The following is a 20,069-nucleotide window of genomic DNA, read 5'->3' on the forward strand; positions in this document are numbered from 1 at the left end:
AGGACAGAAGCTGGAGTAGTTGAAAAAGAGAGATCAAGGGAAGAGGGGTACGGAATGTCATGTAATCCGAGGTCAGAGGCCCTTCTTCAGAGACTGGACACAAGATGATGAGGGCTTCTGGAAGATGACCCAGGCACTTTGCTTTTATTTCAATCTGGCATGTATCAGCTCGAAACTTGTGTTTTGCTTAGTGGTGTTTATGTGTCTTATTTTTCCCGCATGGACTGTCAACTCTCCGAGGGACAGGACTATCACTTATTTGTCTCTTATTCTCCATGACATCTACTTGTGGACATGGGGGCTCATTACCTATATTTGTTAGAAGGATGCGTATATATTATTCTGGGACAAAAGTGAAAGTGAAGCTTATTCAGTCTTTTGGGTGAAGGGAGGGCTCACCTGTAGGTCTCTGAACAGGTTCTGGCTGCAGAGACACCTGGTAAAAAGAGCAGAGAGACTGGACAAAGCATAAACCACATCTTCAGGCAGAGTCCCCTGCTCTCTCCTGAGCCACATTGTTGGGTCTGTCTGATTGCCTGCTTGAATCTCTGACCTTGGCTTCTCTGGCATGTCTATGCATTGGGCCAAACTCTTCTGACTGCAGCTTCCTTCCTTAAACTCAACTTCTTCCTTGCCTAAATGCATGTAAGTGTTTAACTTCTCTGAAGGTTTACCTGATTTGAGATCTTTATCCTACTCCTATTCAGCCTTGTCTTGTCAGCTGCCACATCCCAACATGCTACTGGGATGCTACCATTACATAAGACAGGGTTTCTCAGCCTTGGCACTACTGACAACCTTGAGCTGCATAGTTCTTTGTTATGTGAGGTTTCCCTGGGCATTGTAGGCTATTTAGCAGCACCCTGGTTTCTATCCACTCAATTCCAGTTGCAACTCCATCCCGTTTTGACAACCGCAAATGTCTCCAGATATTTCTAAATGTCTCTTGGGGACAAAATCGCCCCTGGTGGAGAATTGCTGACAAACAGGATCTTAGGTATTGTTAGATTTATCCTCTTCCCTTCATTTCACAGATGAGGATACTGAGGCCAAAAGTAGTGAAATGGGTTGCCCAGGGCCATTACAGCAAATCGGTAGTAATGCAGGCAACAGACTTCCTATCTTTAAAATCTCTGTTCACTGCTTTCCTTAGCATGGTGAAATCTCCCCCAGAGGTGGTCAAGTAAAGTGGAAATGCTGTATGTAACACTGAAGACAGACTTGGGTTAGAATCCAGGCCAAACCATTGGCTGGCTGCATGACCTTGGGTTCCAAGCTTCCATTTTCTCCTGTGATGGTGATAAATCCTCACCTTGCAGGATTGTTTTGTGGACTAAAAGATGTACTTGAAACCCTAGCATACTACCTGGTATGCTGTTAGTGCTGAGCAAATGCTGGTTCCCATTCTTTGGTGTGCTATAAAAATGGCAGATAGCATTGAGGAAGAGGACTTAAGAGTTGGAGTCACCAGAGGACTTGGTGTCCAGGAAGATGCAGTTGATGGACAGTGCCTTCCAGTGGACTATGTTAAAAATGCAGGTGGTGTGGTCTGGTGTCTATAATGGAAACAGCCATATTATTTTCCGGTTTGGAAAATAACTGACCGTGTTGAAGGCTGACTCAATGGACAAAGTTGCTTTTTTCCCCCTTTCCTGAGGAGGGACCTCTGTGATGATTATCTTATCTCTAATGTCCTGTGTTTCTTCTCATCCCCAGCAGAATGTTATGTTATTACAGAGACGCCTAAAGGGTAAAGGAGCATGGAGAGCTCAAGTTGGGGAACTATGTCTTTTCCTCCTCTGGTATCTGATAAATATAATGACATTTTCTTCTTTAGGACCATGGAGATTTGACATCTGGGGCTATCTTGCCCAGTCTAGGCTCTTACTTACTACTCCCGGATAGAGGAGATACTGTTCACAGGTGCCATACTGGCCTCTGGTTTTCACAAGAAACCCAGTTCCCTTGGCCCACAGACAGTCTTACAACTCAGAATGTGCCCAGAGCAACAGGAAAGAGAAACCACATTGGAAAAGTGAACTGCCATCAGGCAACTTGGGCTCTGCGACTGGTCTGGCCACTGACAAATATTCCTAATATAGCACTTTGTAATTTTCAAAGAAGTTTTCATGAATGCCTTTTTTTTTTTTTTTAATCTGGGTGGTCAGAGTGTAGTAGTTCTCAGCCTTGACTGCACATCGTAATCACCCAGGAGTTCGAAGCAAAACAATAATAATTATTATTAACAAACCTTCTGTGCCTGTGCTTCATCTCAGACCAACTAAAGCTGGAGATAGGTCTTGGACATTGGCGATTTGTTTTTAAATTTCCCTAGTTGATAATGTGCAGGCAGGATTGAGAATCATTGCATTTGTCCAATTTCTTTGATGAGTACATTAAGACTGAGGGCAGTACATATTCTAGTCCAAGCTTGAAAGGCAGAGGCAGGAGAAGCCAGGTATTGTAAACCCTAATCCACTGGCCTTCCCATTGTTGCTTCTCTACTTATAGTGTGACCTTTGGAAAGTAACTTCTTCAAGAACCAAACTTTTTTTTTTTTTTGAGGTGGATTCTTGCCCTGTTGCCCAGGCTGGAGTGCAGTGGTACAATCCTGGCTCACTGCAACCTCCACCTACTGGGTTCAAGCAATTCTCCTGCCTCTGCCTCCTGAGTAGCTGGGTTTACAGGCATGTGCTACTATGCCTAGGTAATTTTTGTATTTTTTTAGTAGAGATGGGGTTTCACCATGTTGGTCAGGCTGGTCTCAAACTCCTGGTCTCAGGTGATTCGCCTGCCTTGGCATCCCAAAGTGCTGGGATTACAGGCGTGAGCCACCATTCCTGGCCAAGAACCTCACTTTTTAAAAACTTTACCCCCATAGAAATGTTTTCTTAAATAGCACATAAGCATTTTTTACGGAAAAAATTGCTATTTTATCTCTTATTCAAGATAGGTTGATTTTTTTTTGAACTTCATTTTGGTGAAAGGCATCCATGCCCGCTCCTGCAGGCCTTGCTGACTCCATCTCAGTGCCCTTCAGGGTGTTATTCATCAGATGAGCTGAAGAATAGGGATATAAAAGACTCAAGAAAAAGTCTTGGTGACCTTGACTTCCTTCCTTCCTCTTCCCCTCTCCTGGCCACACAGAGAACATCAAGTTAATTGTGAACTCTAGGGATCTGGAATAGAAGAAAAATCAGAGGACATGCATTTCAGTGTTCACACTTGTAGCATCTCTCTGACAGGGGCTTGTTCTAACTCCAGTGTTAACCTAATTTTACTATGGAGTTACTTTGACCGCTAGTTGAACCTAAATCCATTGCCCTTGTAATGACCAGAACTGATCCTGAACTTGCCCAAACAGAAAAAGTTATCTCCATTTTCCTCATGAAGGCCCTGGGGACCCTATTCCAGGCTGAATCAACTATTGTTAATGGGACCTGGTTTTTAGTCCCCTCCCTTACCTGCTTGCTACTCCTGAGCCTAGATCCATTGTAAAGGTGCTGCAGGTGGCACTCTTCCCTCCCCTTTTCTTTCTGCATTCCTGTGTAGATTAATGATATGTCATGCCCTAAGAGCATGGAGTGGGTTTCCAAAAGAGTGGCAGGTGTGGTTTTCACCATTCCATTTTCAGTTAGTTTGGCATAACAGGTAGGTAGAGAACTCACTTGGTATTTCCTGGCCATAATTCATCATGACCTGGTTAACAGTGATGTGGGTACTTGGGGTTGAAAAAGCTTGCGTTTAGACAGACTTAGTTCAGGTCCTGGTGCTATCACTTACATAACTGTGAGCAAGTTACATAATTTCTGTAAGTTTCAGATTCCTCATCTGAAAGGCCCTACTTTGAGGGCTCTTGTCATGGTATAGAAGGTATGAAGTATGCTTAACACAGTAAGTGCTCATGGCAGCCTATGCTATCATAGCTGTTATGACCATTGTCCAAGCTATTTGAGAGTAAGGCAACAGAAATCATTTTTCTGCAGTCAGCTGGTATGAAGATCTTCCTCACTCAGAGGTACTCTAGATACTGTGAGGTGTATGCAAACAATGACTGTTTGCTTCACACAAGCCTGCCAGTTTCTCTTCTTTCTCCCAACCCTTTTCTATCATAGTAGTTATTGTCCATGCTACTGTTTGAGCTTCTCCGTTCATTTATTTTAGACCTCTGGTCCTTGTTAATATGCAGTGTTCCTTGGGAAAGAAAGTACTTGAAGCTGTTCTTAATCACTGATATCTAAGTATAAACAAATGCCAGATCCTTTACAGAAAGCCATTTTGCTTAAGGGGGAAAAAAGCTTTCAGGCAAGAATGAAGGTTGTGGTGTCTGAGGACCAAAATTATCCTTTAGATAATCTAGACTTGTAAGCATGGTCTAGATTTGGTTCTGGCTGTGACTTTGTGCCCATCACAGCTATACCTGGAATCCAATTTGGGGATGTCTGCAAGACATTCCATGTTACCCATCCAGTTCCCGAGAGGTACTGTGATGGCTGCAGGTCAAGCCCTACTTTTTATGCAGTTGGAACTTGACTCCTGGAAGCCAAATATGACTGTTTGCTTTTTGCTGTTGTGGTTATCCTATTTGGATGAATAAATGACAATGTCCTAGTTCAGCTGAAATGACTCGAGAGCCATTTGTGAGTTAGAAACAGTGGTCACAGTTAAAAACCTAGTAGTCTTAGGCTCTGCAATAAAGAAATAATCTCTAGAGTTCCAGTTTCAGAAATGGTACAAAAATGGAATGGACAAATATGAAAAGTAGATAATGGATCCACAGTGATTTAATATTTGGTGATATTTTCATTTTATGCAAATACCAAAAGAAAAAAACCCTGGCTATTTGAAAGAAAAACAGGAACCAAAAAAATATTTAGTGTTTGATCAAGCAAGAATCCTTTCACACATCTGCCAAGAGAATTAAAACAAATATAGATATTAAATAAAAGGCCCAGGTACCAAAGAGCAAAATTTAATGAAAGCCAGAACTGTTAAGTATGGATTTCTGTTGAGAAAAATGTCAATCTCTTTCAGAGTTTTCCCAATGCTCTATTTTTAAGAAAAGTGTAGTAAAAATACATAATACAAGTTAACTTTTTTCTTGCTTTTGTTTTCCTTTCACCTCTCCATTGATGAAAAGCATATTTTGCCGGAGTCTTGGACCCCCTCATAGCATAGACCCTCATTTCTAGCACAGACAGTCTCTCTTTATCCGATCATGTTACTGGTGGGCTCAGTGGCATCTTACCAGGCCAAAGGCAAAAAGTCTTTGAAGCATGTTGATGGTAGAGGGTTATTTCCAACTCTTCCAAGATGCAGACTCCCTAATGATGGGTCACATCAGATTCTGTAGTGGTAGGCTGAAGGCTGAGAAAAATCTTGTGTGAGGGCAGGGGCTGGGGGACATCAGCTGGCAGTAGTGAAAAGCAATCATCCATCGTGAGGGTCCAGTTTCGAGAACCATGCCCACACTGACACGCAAGAGACTGAACAACAACACTTGAGTAGAAAGAGTGAAGAGTTTGATTTTGGAAGATTCTTTGCTATGGCTGATGACGGGAGAGTGGAGAGACATAGAGATGGTGCGGGTCCACTGAGAGAATCCACAGATAAGTCAATCAAGCTGCACCTATCCCTAGGTAGGCTCCAAAGCTTTTAGCATGTCAATTGCTAATGATAACCCCTAGCAGAGAAAATTGGATAGAAGTAGGGGGTAAGGGAACAAGCCAGAGTGTGGTTATCAGTAATAGCTAATGACACATGGCACGTACTGAATCATGCACCTAGGAGAGTGACTCCTGGAGAGCTGGAAGCCAGTTGCACCAAGAAGAGAGTTGGGATCTCCAAGAAAGCTATCCACCAGGGATTCTCACTTCCAACCAAAGTTGCAGTCAGCCTGAGCTTCTCTCTATGAACCCTGCCACTTCACCAATCTTGCTTTAGTTCAGCTTTGTAGTCCCAATCATAGGTATATTGGAATACAACGTCCTCATACTATCTTAGCTGGGGGAAGGTCAGCCTCTTGGGTTAGAAGCTGGGATCAAAGGTCTTAAGGTCCCTTAAGTGTCATTATCAACTTAATCCATCTCCCTATACTTCTTCAATTAATTCCTTGGGTATCTCGCTATCTAAAGATGACAGAGCATTACCTGGCCACATGCTAAAACAACACTTTATATTAACATGAAAACTCAAGTTCTTTACATCAGCATAAAGTTCGCATTTGTTTTCTCAAACCTAGGACAGGGCACACCATGGAAAGCTCTATCTCGTGTGAGCTTTTGATAAGGCTTCCTCTCCCAAAATTATTCCATCACTTTCTTTTACACTTAGCTTGCATAGCATTGCTCCCCATGTCAGAGGCTCTATAGAAGAAGAGCATCTACTCCATAATGGGGATCCTGCTTAGATGTCAGGTAAAGAAAAAGTGAGAATAGTGGGCCATATCTCCCTGGCTGTTATCTCTTCCCAAAATTCTGCTTGGTTTAGGAGGCCAAGTGCCCTTCAGCCACCAGAATGCCGTTGAGCCTGAGCACACCAAAGACATACTTCTCAGGGCTGAGGCTGACTCTAAAGAAATATATCATACCACCTATGGCCTATGACATGGCTCTTCCACATTAAAGGAATTGTTTTTCTGAGCAACACTAACTTCAGGAGTTCTCTGATTGCACGTCTGCCCCTGTTCTCTCCACCACCCTCATCCTGAGTCACTTTTCACCTATGTTCTCCACTAAATCAGTGCTTAAGCAGTGCCCCACCTGGGGAAGGCAGCCCACTTCTCCAACAATGTCTGTCTCCATCAAAGACTTGGGGCCAAGGAGTGGAGGGTAACTTGGAGAGCCCCCATGGAGAATTAGTTTGAAGGTTGCTTTTTTTCCTCTTTCTTGTAAGATGTAGCAAATCTTGAATCTCCAATCTGAAAACTGAAGAGGGGCGGGTAGGGAGTTGGGGATAAGAAGTAAGGAGAAGGAAGGGGCCTAACAAAACTTGCAAACCATGAATATTAGTAAGAAAAAAAAATTGCACTAAGACACACACTAAGACACACTAACAACTGAATTAAAATAAAACAGTGCAGTTTCCTCATTAGTGTTCCAGCGACTCTACTGTCAGAGACACAGGATTCATTAGACAGGGTTTCTCTTCCCTTATTGCAGTACAGTGTTATTTTTTTCATCCTCACTTAGCAAATGGAAAAGGGTAAAAGAACATCAGAAAAGGAAAACGGACAGCAAAATGGTTTTTCAATTCTTCAGGAAAATCTGTTGAATCATCCTTCTTGTGGTCGCAGTGGTTGGTGGTGGTTGCGTTTCATTTTGTTGTTTTTGGCACTGAAGGGTTTGGGATGGGGCTGGGGAGCCCAAGCCTGCTCCCCAAGGGGTCTCCGTCTGCTCCAGTTACAATCCCGTGGCTCCCAAGGGCATCCCTGAACTGTGGCTCATGCAAGGAATCGATTGCATGGACTTGGGGAAGTCATGGCTGACCACCCGACCATTCTCTCCACTGCCGCCGCCGCTGGCTCCTGCCCCGCTATTGCGGGGGAGGGTCGATGTCCGTATGGCTTCATTGATGGATTGCTGTGGGATCAAACAGAAACCCTTTTCAGGAGGACCGGGGGTTCTTCCCCGGGTCCTTGGCAATGACAGGCAACGGGAATGAGTCAAGACTGGACTTAATAACTCCAATTCCGTTTCCGCATCCACCCCCTTTCCTGTTCTATAATGCTAATTCTGACTTCCCAGGAATGCACAAAACTATCACTTGGCTCTGGATATATCTGATCCCTCTCTTAGCTTTAAGTTGAATGTTCACGAGGTGTGTTAGACTGGATGAGGCAGAAAATCCTTTCTTATTCTTACATTCTGTGATTTTTAAAGGTGGAATATTTTGTTGGTATTATTGATTATTGTGTGGTGTAGCAACACAACCAAGCGGAAAAGCTTCTGGGAATGGGGTTTAGGAAACTTGTATTCTAGTTCTGGTTATGACATCAACTAGTCATGTGAATCTGTATATATATTCCTAGTGTTCTAGAACTTTTAAACCTCCATGTCTGTAACATATGATTATCAATGCACCTACATACTGTTATTAGCAAGAATGGTGTTACCACATGAAAAATGCTTTGAAATGTTAAAAGAAATTGAGGGTGTGATATTGTTGGGTTAAAATGGAAAACTACCTCTGATTTGCTTCAGAAAAAATTCTAGCCTACCTCTATAGCGGCATGTGTTAAGGGAATGTAGGACTTGTTTGAATAATACAACATGCAAAATGTAATTGGAAAGGAACATGTGCTGAAGAAAATGAGAATGCATTCCAAAGATTATCATCTGCGTGTCAACTGCTTCCCATCGGCACATATACCCTGTGCTTCCAGACTGACATATCAGATGAGTGCCACTAAGCTTGTGATTTCTAGAATGTCAGAATTCTAGGTCTGAAATGGACTCTAAGGATCATCCCAGAATCAGCTAAGTGGAATATTCAAGACTACAATGTAGGTCTAGAACCATATCCTCTTAGACAAGAGGAGGCGTTCTGTTCAGAGTTCCTTTAGAGAAAGACTGTTGATAATATGAAATCCAGACCCTTCTCTTTTTCTGCCCATCTCAAATTTCCCATTAAGAAACAATCACAGAATTTTTGAGGTGGGGTTTGGTTTCTTGGTGGGAATCAATATCAAGGAGAATTATCAATAGGGTCTACCCTACCTCTTCTCCAGGACGTATTTTGTTCTCACTGTCTTCTTGAAGCCTTCCTAGACTACACCAGCCTGCTGTAAGTTCTGGTCTCTCATCTTGCACTCATTCTCTTGTAATGGTTCTACCTCCAATGTGTTAGTTTTGTCTTCTGTAAGAGAGCTTTCTGGAGGAGGGCAAGGGCCATGTCTTCTCAATCCTCAGCTATTCCACAGAGGATCCAGTAAGCTGGCTAATACTCCACAGAGTATCCAGTAACAGAGGTTTTTGAATTTGTCTAAGAAACACCAACCACTTAGTATCCTTCTCAAAAAGTCTATGACTTTCTCTTTTACATATTGCCAGGATTCTAGTGACCAGAGAAATCAACCTTCTATGGCCTGATAGAGATAAACAGGGCAGTTTTGACCCATTTTTCCCCCTCCTTTTATTACTGGCAGTTCTGACAATGTTTTAAAATGTTCTTTTTAAAATCCATGATTCAGACAGATTTGCCCCATATGATGCACCACCCACACTGGTTCTGTCTCCTCCTCAAACCTAGGACTTGATTTATTTACATTCTCCCTTGGCTATCTTCCACTGAAGAGAAAGTGTGACCTGGATTGCATTCTTGTAAGTCAAAGGCCAAATTAATACTACCTTGAACTACACCAGGGAAATGTGAAATGAAAATATTAGAAATTAATGGTTACTTATCCTTACCTAAAAATATTGAAGAGAAAATAACATTTTATTTATATCTGTGAGAAATATGGAAACTTCTATAGATTAGCTTGGAATGTCTATCATTCATGATTTTTCTCTGTTACATCCCTTTAACTAAGGAAAAAGAAAACCACTGAAGCTTACACAGATCATCTTGGTCTTTGTTCCTTATAAGGCTCACATATTTTCATAATAGTCCACTGAAGTCGTTGGTACTTCACGAATTTGTCTTAAAGGACAAGATTGATAACCTAGTCAATGTTGGTGCTTGCCAAAGTCTGAGATAATTTAGCCAGGCTGTAACTAAAAATCTCCAAGATCACATCATTACAGTTGGTTTTCAAGAAAGCTGAGCACCTCTTAAAGGTCAATGACTCCATACCACTATCATGGTGGTTACTATCTTCTTAATGACTTCTTTTCTAATACCCTTATGAAACTTAGGAGAAGAGATAGATGGAGTCCAAACTTTGCAATGGAAAGCAATGCTTAATGTCAACCACATCACTAGTTCTGAAACTTGGTTACACATTGGAACCATCCAGGGAGTTCTGGGGAAAAAACTCTGATGCCTGAATACTACCCTACAGATGCTGGTGTGGTGTATGGCTTGGACATTAGGAGTTTTAAAAGCTCTCCAGGTGATTCTAAAATGCAAGCAAAGTTGAACCACATGATCTAATTTGTCCCTTTCACTTTACATAGAAACAAATGACTTAATGATCGATTTGTTTAAGGTAACGGTTATATGTCACCTAGTAATAAGGTGGATGACCTTGGAAATGTGATTCTTCCTAACCCCCATGGCTAAGCTGTCATAAACTGCTGTCATTTCTCCTCCAGCCTTTTGGAATGTAGCTCTCCCTTATTCCTCCTTGACATGCCAGCCATTTCTTAAAGTTCATCCTTGAGGGTGGTGGTGGTGTTTTTGGAACCGATATTTAGAGAGAAACAGATCAGTAAAAAGTCCAACTTTGGGGCCAAATGTGGTGGCTCATGCTTGTAATCCCAGCACTTTGAGATGCTGAGGCAGGCAGATCACAAGGTCAGGAGTTCAAGACCAGCCTGGCCAATATGGCAAAACCCCATTTCTACCAAAAATATAAAAAAATTAGCCAGGTATGGTGGCACATGCCTGTAGTCCCAGCTACTCAGGAGGGTGAGGCAGAAAATCACTTAACCAGGAAGGCGGAAATCGCAGTGAGCTGAGATCACGCCACTGCACTCCAGCATGGGCAACAGAGTGAGACTCCATCTCAAAATAAAATAATAATTTAAAAAAGTCCAACTTCAAAGGTTCCTAATTTGGCCTTTCAGAACTCATTTCCCTAACAGTGATTGTATCTTAACTTCTCAGCCACTTGCTTTTCTAAGAAGAGTCTGCTCAGCCTCTGTACATTATAGAATATCCTAATCAAAGCTTAAACTTCAGTAATGTCCTCACTCAGGCATGCGTGCAAAGCACCAGTGACCACCTGCTGTGGAGGTTGCTCCCCTTGAGTTATCAAGTCTCTCAGCTGTTCAATAATTCCAGGAAAATGTGCAAGCCCTCAATAGCTGTGGCTTAAACATGCCCCATGTTAGCACAGCCACATATAATTTTGAAAGGTCAGCAGCTCTCCTGGGGGTGGGAGAGGCTGGGGATTATTTTCCTTTGGGAGTGAGGTGGTGAATAATAAAAGACTTTGCTGCCCTTAATATCAGCTAAGGATTCAGGTGCCAGTCTGTTTGCCCAGGCAGAGGGGAGGGGCAGGGGACGTGAGACTTTATTCATTTTGCAATGTGTCTTAGGTTATATATTTTCTGCTACTATATGACAATTTAAATTAGACAAATGTTATGAGCTGCCTGAAGTCTCTCTGTGAGTCTCTCACTCTCACCTGCCAGCCTTTTCCCTCAGTCTTTCTGTGTTCCTGTCTCCTTGGCCTTCTTCCCTTTTCTGGGCAAGAGTTCACATCTTTGGGTCTCTGACGCTTGTGCATCATTTGCTGGCAATTCTTTTTTTCCTGGTTAATTCTTTTCATGTGTCTAGTCTGTTAAACCTCACTTTTTCAGGGAAGCTGCTCTGACTGCCCCATTCTCTTTTCAGGACAGGCTTTTGCTCTATACTTGACAGCACTGGGCACTTTTTTTTTCACTAACACTCATTGAATATGTAAGTGTTTGCTTATGTTCTGTCTTCTCCATCAAACTCTTAGGTTCTTGAGAAAAGAAGCTGTGTCTGTTTTGTTCTTGACTGCAACCCAGTGCCGAGCCTTGCCTGGCATGCAGTGGTGCTCAGTGCGTTTGTAGAAGGGATGCCTTTAGGGCTCCCTCCCACTATCCCTGTGATACTTGTCCTGCTCAGGGATACATCAAAGGGGAAAGAGACTCAACAACACCCAGCAAAGGATTAAATACTATATAGTCAATCCGATGAGGGAAACTGATTGTAGGGCTGCATTTTATTGTCTTTGTGAGCAGCACTGTGGCTGGGACTGGAAGAACACAGATCAGTGCCCCAAAACGATTCGTTGCCATGTGGTTAAAGCAGGACAGAGAGATTCAGGAAAAGTGGCTTGGCCAGTAACAAAAGCCCGGGCTTTGTGGAAACCATACTGGAGCTCTAATTCCTGGTTTTTCAGTTCCTAGCTTGTGTGACCTAGCGAGGAATAGCTACTTAGCTTCTCCAAACTTCTATTACATCTGTAGGATTGTAAGAACATGGTTAACGAAAATGTGTAGAAATCATGTTGAGCATAAAAGTTACTGAAAAATTATCTTTCCTTCTTCCTTTCCTTTCATCTCTCTCTCTCCCACCCTTCTTTTTCCTTTCTGCCCCCTCTTCCCCTCCTTCTTTCATCCATGAAGAGTGAGGAAGAGCTCTTTAAACACTGTTGAGATATGAGAGGATGGCCCTGAACTAGTTTAGGGGCTCAAGGCCTTAAGAGTGGGCCAAATACTGTGATCATGGAAATAAATGAGAGGAAAAACTCACTGAAAGCCCTTGTCATCATAAATGTGGGTCTCTCTGTAAGGTTGGGGGCTACACTTCTGAAAAAAGCTGATTGCTTTTGGAGAAGGCTAAGCACAGAATAATAAAGAGAACTGCGAAGCTGAAAAGTCTGAGACCCAAGTTGAATGCATTCGTCTTATCTCTTTCGGATAAGAGAGGAGTTGATGGAGCGTAAACAATTAAGGGCTGGGTTGATTAATAAAGAAAGTATCTTTTCTGCAGTTGGGGAATTGAAAATTCTATTAGGGGCCTCAGAGAGTTGGATAGAAGTCATGCCAATCAATGGAATTAATTCTAGAAAATTGTGGTGGAAGACATTATATTAATTCCTCCAAGAGACCCTAATGTTGGCTTCTGAAAAATTTAACATCTTCATCGTAAAGGGAAGGGTAAGAATGTCTCCAAGAATCTATGCCATGACTCACTGGCCTCTTTGAAAGATTTTCATTTTAACCTAAATAGTATGACTTCAGTGAAGGTCAATGTGGTCCCAGTTTTAAGAGGATCCCAGTCATTAGCCCCTCTGGTACCACCACCTGGCATTGGCTATGATTATTGGGAGTCATCGTGATCCCAGAGAAAGGGCTGCATGTCCAGGAGCTTTTCCGCTTGGTGGATGACTGGTCCCATCATGGTCACGAACACAAACATGGGGCCAAAACTGCCTTGGATGGTATTGTTTGTAATCCCTAGACTGGGTGGTTTTCATGGCAATACTTGCTTTTAACCAAGAGCCATTCCCACCATGCCCTGCCTCAACCTGTAAGAGGTTTTCTCCTTTGGATACAATTACACATTAATTTTACTAATACTTACCCTGAGTAAGTGGGATGTCCAAAAAAATCAGACACAGATCCTTACCTAAAGGAATTCACAATCTGTATAGTTCAAGAACCCAGCTCATGTAAATAAGGGAAATACAAGGAAAGTTTTAAGGAGGATGTATTTGACCACTAGTAAAAACTATTACTTGAAATACTAGTTATCATTGTCATTATTATTTACTGAGGGCTTACTGTGGCCCAGGAATTTTGTCAAACTCTTTTTATTCATTATTTCATATAATCATTACAACAATTTTATGAGTTATGTACTAACACTGCCTCCATTTTATAGAAAATGAGGATCAGAGAGTTAATAAAACTTTTCTAAGATGACACAGTTAACAAATGGAGCAGATAGAATTTATACCCAGATGGTCATTCTCCAGAGCTTCTACTCTAGATGATGATGCTGTATGATGTTCTAGGCAAACAGTGAGAAAAAAGGAAATCCTATAATCTGTATTGGACCAACTCGGGGCCTCTGGTTTGATTCATGGTTTAGAGAGAAGGTTTTGAGGGATGGTACAGGTTGTAGCTCCCCTAGCTCTTGTCCTGTTCCTCTTTTTTGTCACTGGAGTAGCCTTTCCTCATTTTGGGGGATAAGGTAGGAGAGTCTTTAGTCCTATTTTTTGAATGGAATGGTCAAAGAACTTTGAGTAGGTTCTAGGAGTCCTTGTGTGTTCAACTAAGCTTCTTGGAGGTCTACATTGGGTTTAGGGCCTGAAGCCCATGCCTTTGCAGTTCTTGTCTTTTGAGAAGACCTTAGAGGGACCTGGAGATTAATAAGCTTGTCAAGGGTAAGATTGGGGTGTTCCTAGGTCCCTGGTGAAATGTCACTGAACTTCCATTCTTTACTTGTTCCTTGCTGCTTTTTGGGGAAGTTGCCTTTTAAATAGGATCTATGAAATGGAAGGCAGGGTGAGAGGTCAGCCCACATGAAGGCACATGAGTAGGAACATGAGGTGAGGGTGAAGGTATGGAGTATGTGAGGAGAGCAGATTGCTAGAGTGGGAGTGGGGTAGGGAGGCTGACATGGAAGTGCTGAATGCCAGGACAGAAGGACCCCAGCTCCTCAGGTACAGAACTAAATACAGAATTTCTAAACAGAATGAGCAAATGCCCAGAGATATCTTCTTCAAGGGTGACCCCGGAGGTATGTATAGGATTGAGGGCCCAAGGCAGGGAGAGGCTGAGCAGGAGGCTATGTCTGGATCCAAGAGTGGGCATACTGAGCTTGGGGGCAGATGTCTGTTGAAAAGTGGGCTTCTTAGGGTACATTTTAATAAAGCAAATTCTACCAAGGGATCTTGTTAGGCTAGTCAAGCCAAGGTAACAGCATAGGTCGACATATCACCACGGGTACATTGCCCAGAGGGACTGCACAGCTCTTCCTTTCTGTATCTGAGTCCCACCTGTCCTTATTAATTTTGGCATCCTCCCAGAAGCCTTCTTCAATTTTTCACCTCTAAATTCCTATAGGCTGTCCTATCTATACCATAGGTTGCCTCATTAATTATTGTGTGCCCATTCTTTGTGGAAGGTGAAAGGTGCTGAAGGTCATAGAATGCACCTTCCTCCTCTCTGAGTCCTCATGATGCTCATGGTATTGTTCACATGATTAACTTCCATAAATAATTTCTTACTGACACTAAATGATGAGGGGCATTGAGGATCATTTAATCCAAACTCCCTTTTGATGCTTGAACCCATATCTTTGTCAAGAGTTATTCACCCTTTACTTGTATACCTTCAATGATGTTGAAGCTTGTTACTTTTTGGGATAGTCTAGCCTTTCTTTAGACAGCTCTTTTAGAAGAGTAGATTTAGTGTATTATGTTGACATTTATCCTCTATCACCTTTAGTCATCTGTTCTTGTTGTTTTCTTTGGGACTCCAAAGAACTAGCCTGTTTTTTTCTTCCATCTGGAAAGTACTGGTATTTTACAGGCAGCTCTTAAATCCTCTACAATTCTCTTCTCCAGTTCTTTTTAGCTACATTCGATGTGGTCTGGGGTCATCTCACTAATCTGCTTACCTTTCTCTGCACATGGTCCTCTTTGTCAATGTCTATCTCCTAGTGTAGAGCCTGAGAAAAGACCCGATTCACCAAGTATGACAAGGTCAGCACAGAGCAGAGGGTGGACATCCTTTTCTCTCTTTTGCAGCCACACTTCTCATGCAACTTCAGAGAGAACCGGCCTTTGTAGCCGTCACTCTTGCCTCTCGCAGTGCTGCCTGTCCATGTAAACCGCTAGCTTTTAATCTCACCGACCTCTCTCTGGAAGATGCAGTTGTTCTCCTGGGCCTTGTGTCTGCCCTGACATACCCCATCTTCCTTCCTTTCTCATGACTGCCCTTGTCCCTGTCACTTTCCTCCTAACAGCTTTCTGCTTCCTGTCTTGCACTGACCTTAACCACTTGGCATTCCCCACCCTTTCTAGCAAAGGGACTCCCAAGAAACCCAGCTGCATCACAGAACAGGTTAGGAAAAAGGCCCGGGAAGACGATGCCACCTTCATCCGCTTGGATTCACTACGGGATTTGTAGCAGAACTCGATTAAGGCAACCAGCATGGCTAGTCCAAGTCCTCCGATCAGGATGTAGAACACGCCCGCCACATTGCTGAGGCTCAGAGCGCTTGTCTTGTCCTAAGAAGGAGGAGGGAAAGGAAGGGGAGGGGGAGGAACAAAGTGAGTCAAGAGGCTAAAGACCATCCAAGCAGCAGCTTATTTACACACATACACTCAACCCCACACCCTCTTTAACATTCACAATAGCTGGATAGGCTATTTATTTATTGATCAAGTGTTAAACATTCCCCAGGAAAAAGGTGTGTGTGTATATGTATTTATAAATTTTCCAAGCATCCCTGACTATGTTGAATTTATAATTATAATTCCCCTGTCCTCAATGCCGTTTCTAGGATGGAGACATCGCAAGAAATTCAGGGAAGTTTCTGCCAAAATCTGCACCTCTGAGCTTACCCCATTCTTTCAGCAAACCATATCCCTTCCTTTTCAGCTCGATTCCTGCCCCCTAATTCCCTCTGTTGCTTGGTAACGCATTGGCCTCGCTCATTGTTTACGTCTCTGAACGTATTTCTGAGAGTTTGTACTTAAAATGAACTTTCCCCTAGATGTGCATTTGATTTCAATTTAATAAGACAGTTATTGTACATTTAATAAAGATCAACTGATACATTCGTTAACTTACTACTCTGAGTGCTGATTTAGGGAGGAAAACTAGTGGGCTTAGATAGTAAAAAGGCACTGATATGGAAAAATGGCTCTATTAAATCTTAATAACTATGCTTAATTGGTGTCATTTTTCTGTTGGAGGTGCTTGCTAAAAACATTGTAGGCAGACCCAAGTGGCTGAATTTAGAAATCTCTATTGCCTGCGATAAAAGTTCTTACACTGGTTTGGGATGAGCAGGGTCACAGAAAAGAGTGCTTCATTCCTATGAGTCTGAAGACTAGTGCTCATGTCTAGTTGGAGGTGGCCAGAGCTCACCCTATGGAGCCTGAGGAAGGCCACTGGTCTGCTGAGACCATCCCTGAGTTCTGTCACCTCCAGTGGGGTTCAAAATTGAAGGGCTGAGGGACAACACCTTCCCAAGTAGTAAGAACAATCAAACACAACTGATGGTCATGGTGAGAGGTGATGATTCAGAAAGAGCAGGGAGTTGCTCAGTCAAACTCTCGACACAAGCAAAAGAAGAACTTAAAATATTGGGAGAACACTTATCCCTAGATGTCATGGTGCCTCTAACAGCTTTGTTTATATTGTTTGTTCATGTACAATAAGTGTCTCATTGAATTAAAATGAAATGCATGCCTCAACTGGCACAGGTACACAGCATCGTTGACTGGTTGGTGGCACTGGATAGGATGTGGCCTTTATACCACTCCATGTGTTCCTTTTCAGGTGAGGATGTAGGTGAGCCATGCGAGGGGTGGACCGTGTTGCCCTAGAGACTCTTCAACTGACATCTGCCTCTTAGAATCTGGACATATGAGAAGGAATCGCTTATTGACCAATAAGTCAGTGGCCTCTGCCCTAGTTCTAGTTGGTGCATTGTACAGGATTCAGCAGGACTGAGTTTGGAGACTGCAGCTGGCAAAGAGCAGCATTCCCTTCCCTCCCAGTAGCAGCCCTGGCCAGCAGAGCTGTAGGATTATCTAAAGCATACCCCCTTGGTGGCTTCCTGTATTGCTAAAGCAGATGGCTCTTGAATATGGGTTACACTTGGCAAGGCATAGCCTTTGAATTATTATTCAAAGGACTCAAAGGGGCAAAATTTCTCCTGCTCTGCTATAATGGCTTGACAAGGGTAATGTGCAAAAAATGAGTTTGGTGCTTGGTTCAAGAGTTGGCTGAACAAGCAAATTCCCACTTCACATGATTTTTGGAACACTCAAAATGTCTCCCTGTTTGTTGTTCAGAAGGCATGTGTTTCTTCCTCTGGAGAGTAATGCTTTAGAGTCCTTGGGGGACTTACAGTTAATAGAAGTTTCTGTAAAACTCTTCTGTTTAAACAAGGGTAGGGGTGGGGTTAGCAGGCATGTATTATCAGCTCAAACCTTAGTAAAGAGTGGTTGACAGTGGAACTCAGAAGGAGCAGGTAGAGGGACAGGCCTGAGGGCACGTGGTAGACAAGAAAGCTGGAGTCTACTGACTTCATGAGCTAATCAGTTTTTCAATAGCCAAAGCACACCTTTCCCCTTTGGTTGCCAAGCTGTTTCCTTCTTGAGGTTCACTTTGGTTGTGGATGGCCTCTAAAGAAAAGGGAGTGATAGGCATCTTTTTTTGTTTCTATTTTCAAAAGATGCTCAGAGGGCATCTGCCTCCCTGGCTTACAAAGAGGAGTGTTCACTTCCAGTATATCTGGGAAGGAAGTGGGGTGAGATCTTAACATGGACATGAGGTGGAAAGGCATACTCTATGTAAGCAAAGAAGGAGGGTCTAATGAATGATTATGTCTGGAGGTGGAGAGCATCCTTCACGTTCGAAGAGAGCCTCTGGCCCAGGGAGATGGCAATATGTGTGAGGAGGGATACATCCTTTACAAAGAGGGCAGCTAGATGGTATAGGAATGGCCACTTTTGCAGGGTGCACAATGTCATTGATCACTATTTATGCTGACATGGCTCTGTAATAGAGGAATCAGGAAAGACCTCTGGAATCAAGGGAGAACCTGGGCTCAGTCATCACCAATATCACAGGTAACACAACCACCTAAATTTCGGTTCATTTAATAGGACATGGGAAAAGACTGGTGTTGGTGTAGTCTTAGTCCAGATAGCTGAGGAGTTTCCATTTATACAACATGTTCTGATTCCCCTTACATGGGTCATTAGCTTTTTCATATGATCTTTCTAAGGAGGCCTGAGGCCACGATCTTCTATTTAGCTGCCTTTACTGACTCTCTTTGTCTCACTCTGTGGAAATAAAATGGGACATCCTAGGGCAAGGACAAGAATCCCTTTTATTTGAGGACGATAGCTCTGGTTCCTTATCTGGCCCACAGTGTCCATAAAAGAGGCCAAAACCTAAAAACACAATAAAATATATATATATATTTAAAAAAGATCTACAGCCTCCTTGTAGATCTGTGTACAAACAGCTACTCACATTTCATAGCTACACACTAACCAGCTGTGATCAGGGAAAGGGGAGAGGTGGAGTTTGAGTCTTTGGTGTACCCTTTAGGGTGCCCCATTGTCTTACTGTTGCATAGCAGCTGCACAGCCCAAAAACTAGACAACTTGCCAGTGGGGGTGGAAAAGTCACAACTCATCTCCTGCCAGGAGTGGGGAAAGAGAGTGACAGTACTAAGAAGAGTGACAGGTGAAAAGAAAAATAAAACTCCTGTCTTGCAGAATCACTGAGCTTGTTGCTATAGTGACAAATGATGATGAGAGGTGACGAGACCCCCCCTCCCCCACTCATCTGTTCTTCTTAACCTGTTGTCTTGATTTGCTGTCTCCCTCATATGGAAAGGAGATTTCCCCCCCATATTTCTCCTTGTTCTTCCCACATATTGGGTGACTGTCTCAGGCTTCCTCTGTGCTTCTGAGCCAACATCCCTGCCAGTTCCTTCCACTGAGCCTGGTACTGCCTGCCATCAAGACCTGCTAACTCTGGACCAAGGTCCGTTTCTCCAAATGTAAGGGTGGTTCATGAGGAGGTCTGAGCCAGGCCTAAGACAGAGAGACTTGAAAATTTCTGTTTTTGTTTCGTTTTGTTTTTGTGTTTTTTTGTTGTTTTGAGATGAAGTCTCGCTGTGTTGCCCAAGCTAGAGTGCAACGTGTGATCTTGGCTCACTGCAACCTCCGCCCCCTGAGTTCAAGCAATTCTCCTGCCTCAGCCTCCTGAGTAGCTGGGACTACAGGTGCATGCCACCATGCCCAGCTAATTTTTTGTATTTTTGTTAGAGATGGGGTTTCACCATATTAGCCAGGATGGTCTTGATCTCCTGACCTCATGATTCGCCTGCCTCAGCCTCCCACAGTGCTGGGATTACAGGCATGAGCCACTGCACCTGGCTGAAACTTTCTTTACAGAATAAGCAGAAAGTTCTAGGGAGAAGACAAGGCTTTTGGCCATCAGACCAGTTCCTTCCACTGAGCCTGGTACTGCCTGCCATCAAGACCTGCTAACTCTGGACCAAGGTCCGTTTCTCCAAATGCTTGCATTCCTTCTTATCTTCTTGGAGAAAGTGTAAACTCATACAAAGCAAAAATACAGTTTTGTTTCTCTTTCTATTCTACTGAAATTCCATACATTTTCTGTTATGCTTGCATTTGGATTTTCAGGGACAACCTATGTGCCCTC

At 43.0% G+C, this 20,069-nt stretch overlaps 1 protein-coding gene across 8 annotated transcripts in view; it reads right to left on the bottom strand.

The window, feature by feature from the left end:
• Positions 1–4,766: 4,766 nt before the first annotated feature.
• GRIA1 (glutamate ionotropic receptor AMPA type subunit 1) overlaps positions 4,767–20,069 on the bottom strand; it is a 329,622-nt gene continuing 314,319 nt past the window's right edge. For all 8 annotated transcript variants that reach the window (XM_074378874.1, XM_074378893.1, XM_074378882.1 and 5 more), the window contains 2 exons: positions 15,746–15,880; positions 4,767–7,601 (listed from right to left, as the gene is read on the bottom strand). In XM_074378874.1, the coding sequence (XP_074234975.1) occupies positions 7,401–7,601; positions 15,746–15,880 (336 nt within the window). In that variant the 3' untranslated portion in view covers positions 4,767–7,400. The remainder of the gene's footprint in view (positions 7,602–15,745; positions 15,881–20,069) is intronic.

The sequence above is a fragment of the Saimiri boliviensis genome, chromosome 1 (assembly GCF_048565385.1).
Source record: "Saimiri boliviensis isolate mSaiBol1 chromosome 1, mSaiBol1.pri, whole genome shotgun sequence".
NCBI lineage: Eukaryota > Metazoa > Chordata > Mammalia > Primates > Cebidae > Saimiri > Saimiri boliviensis.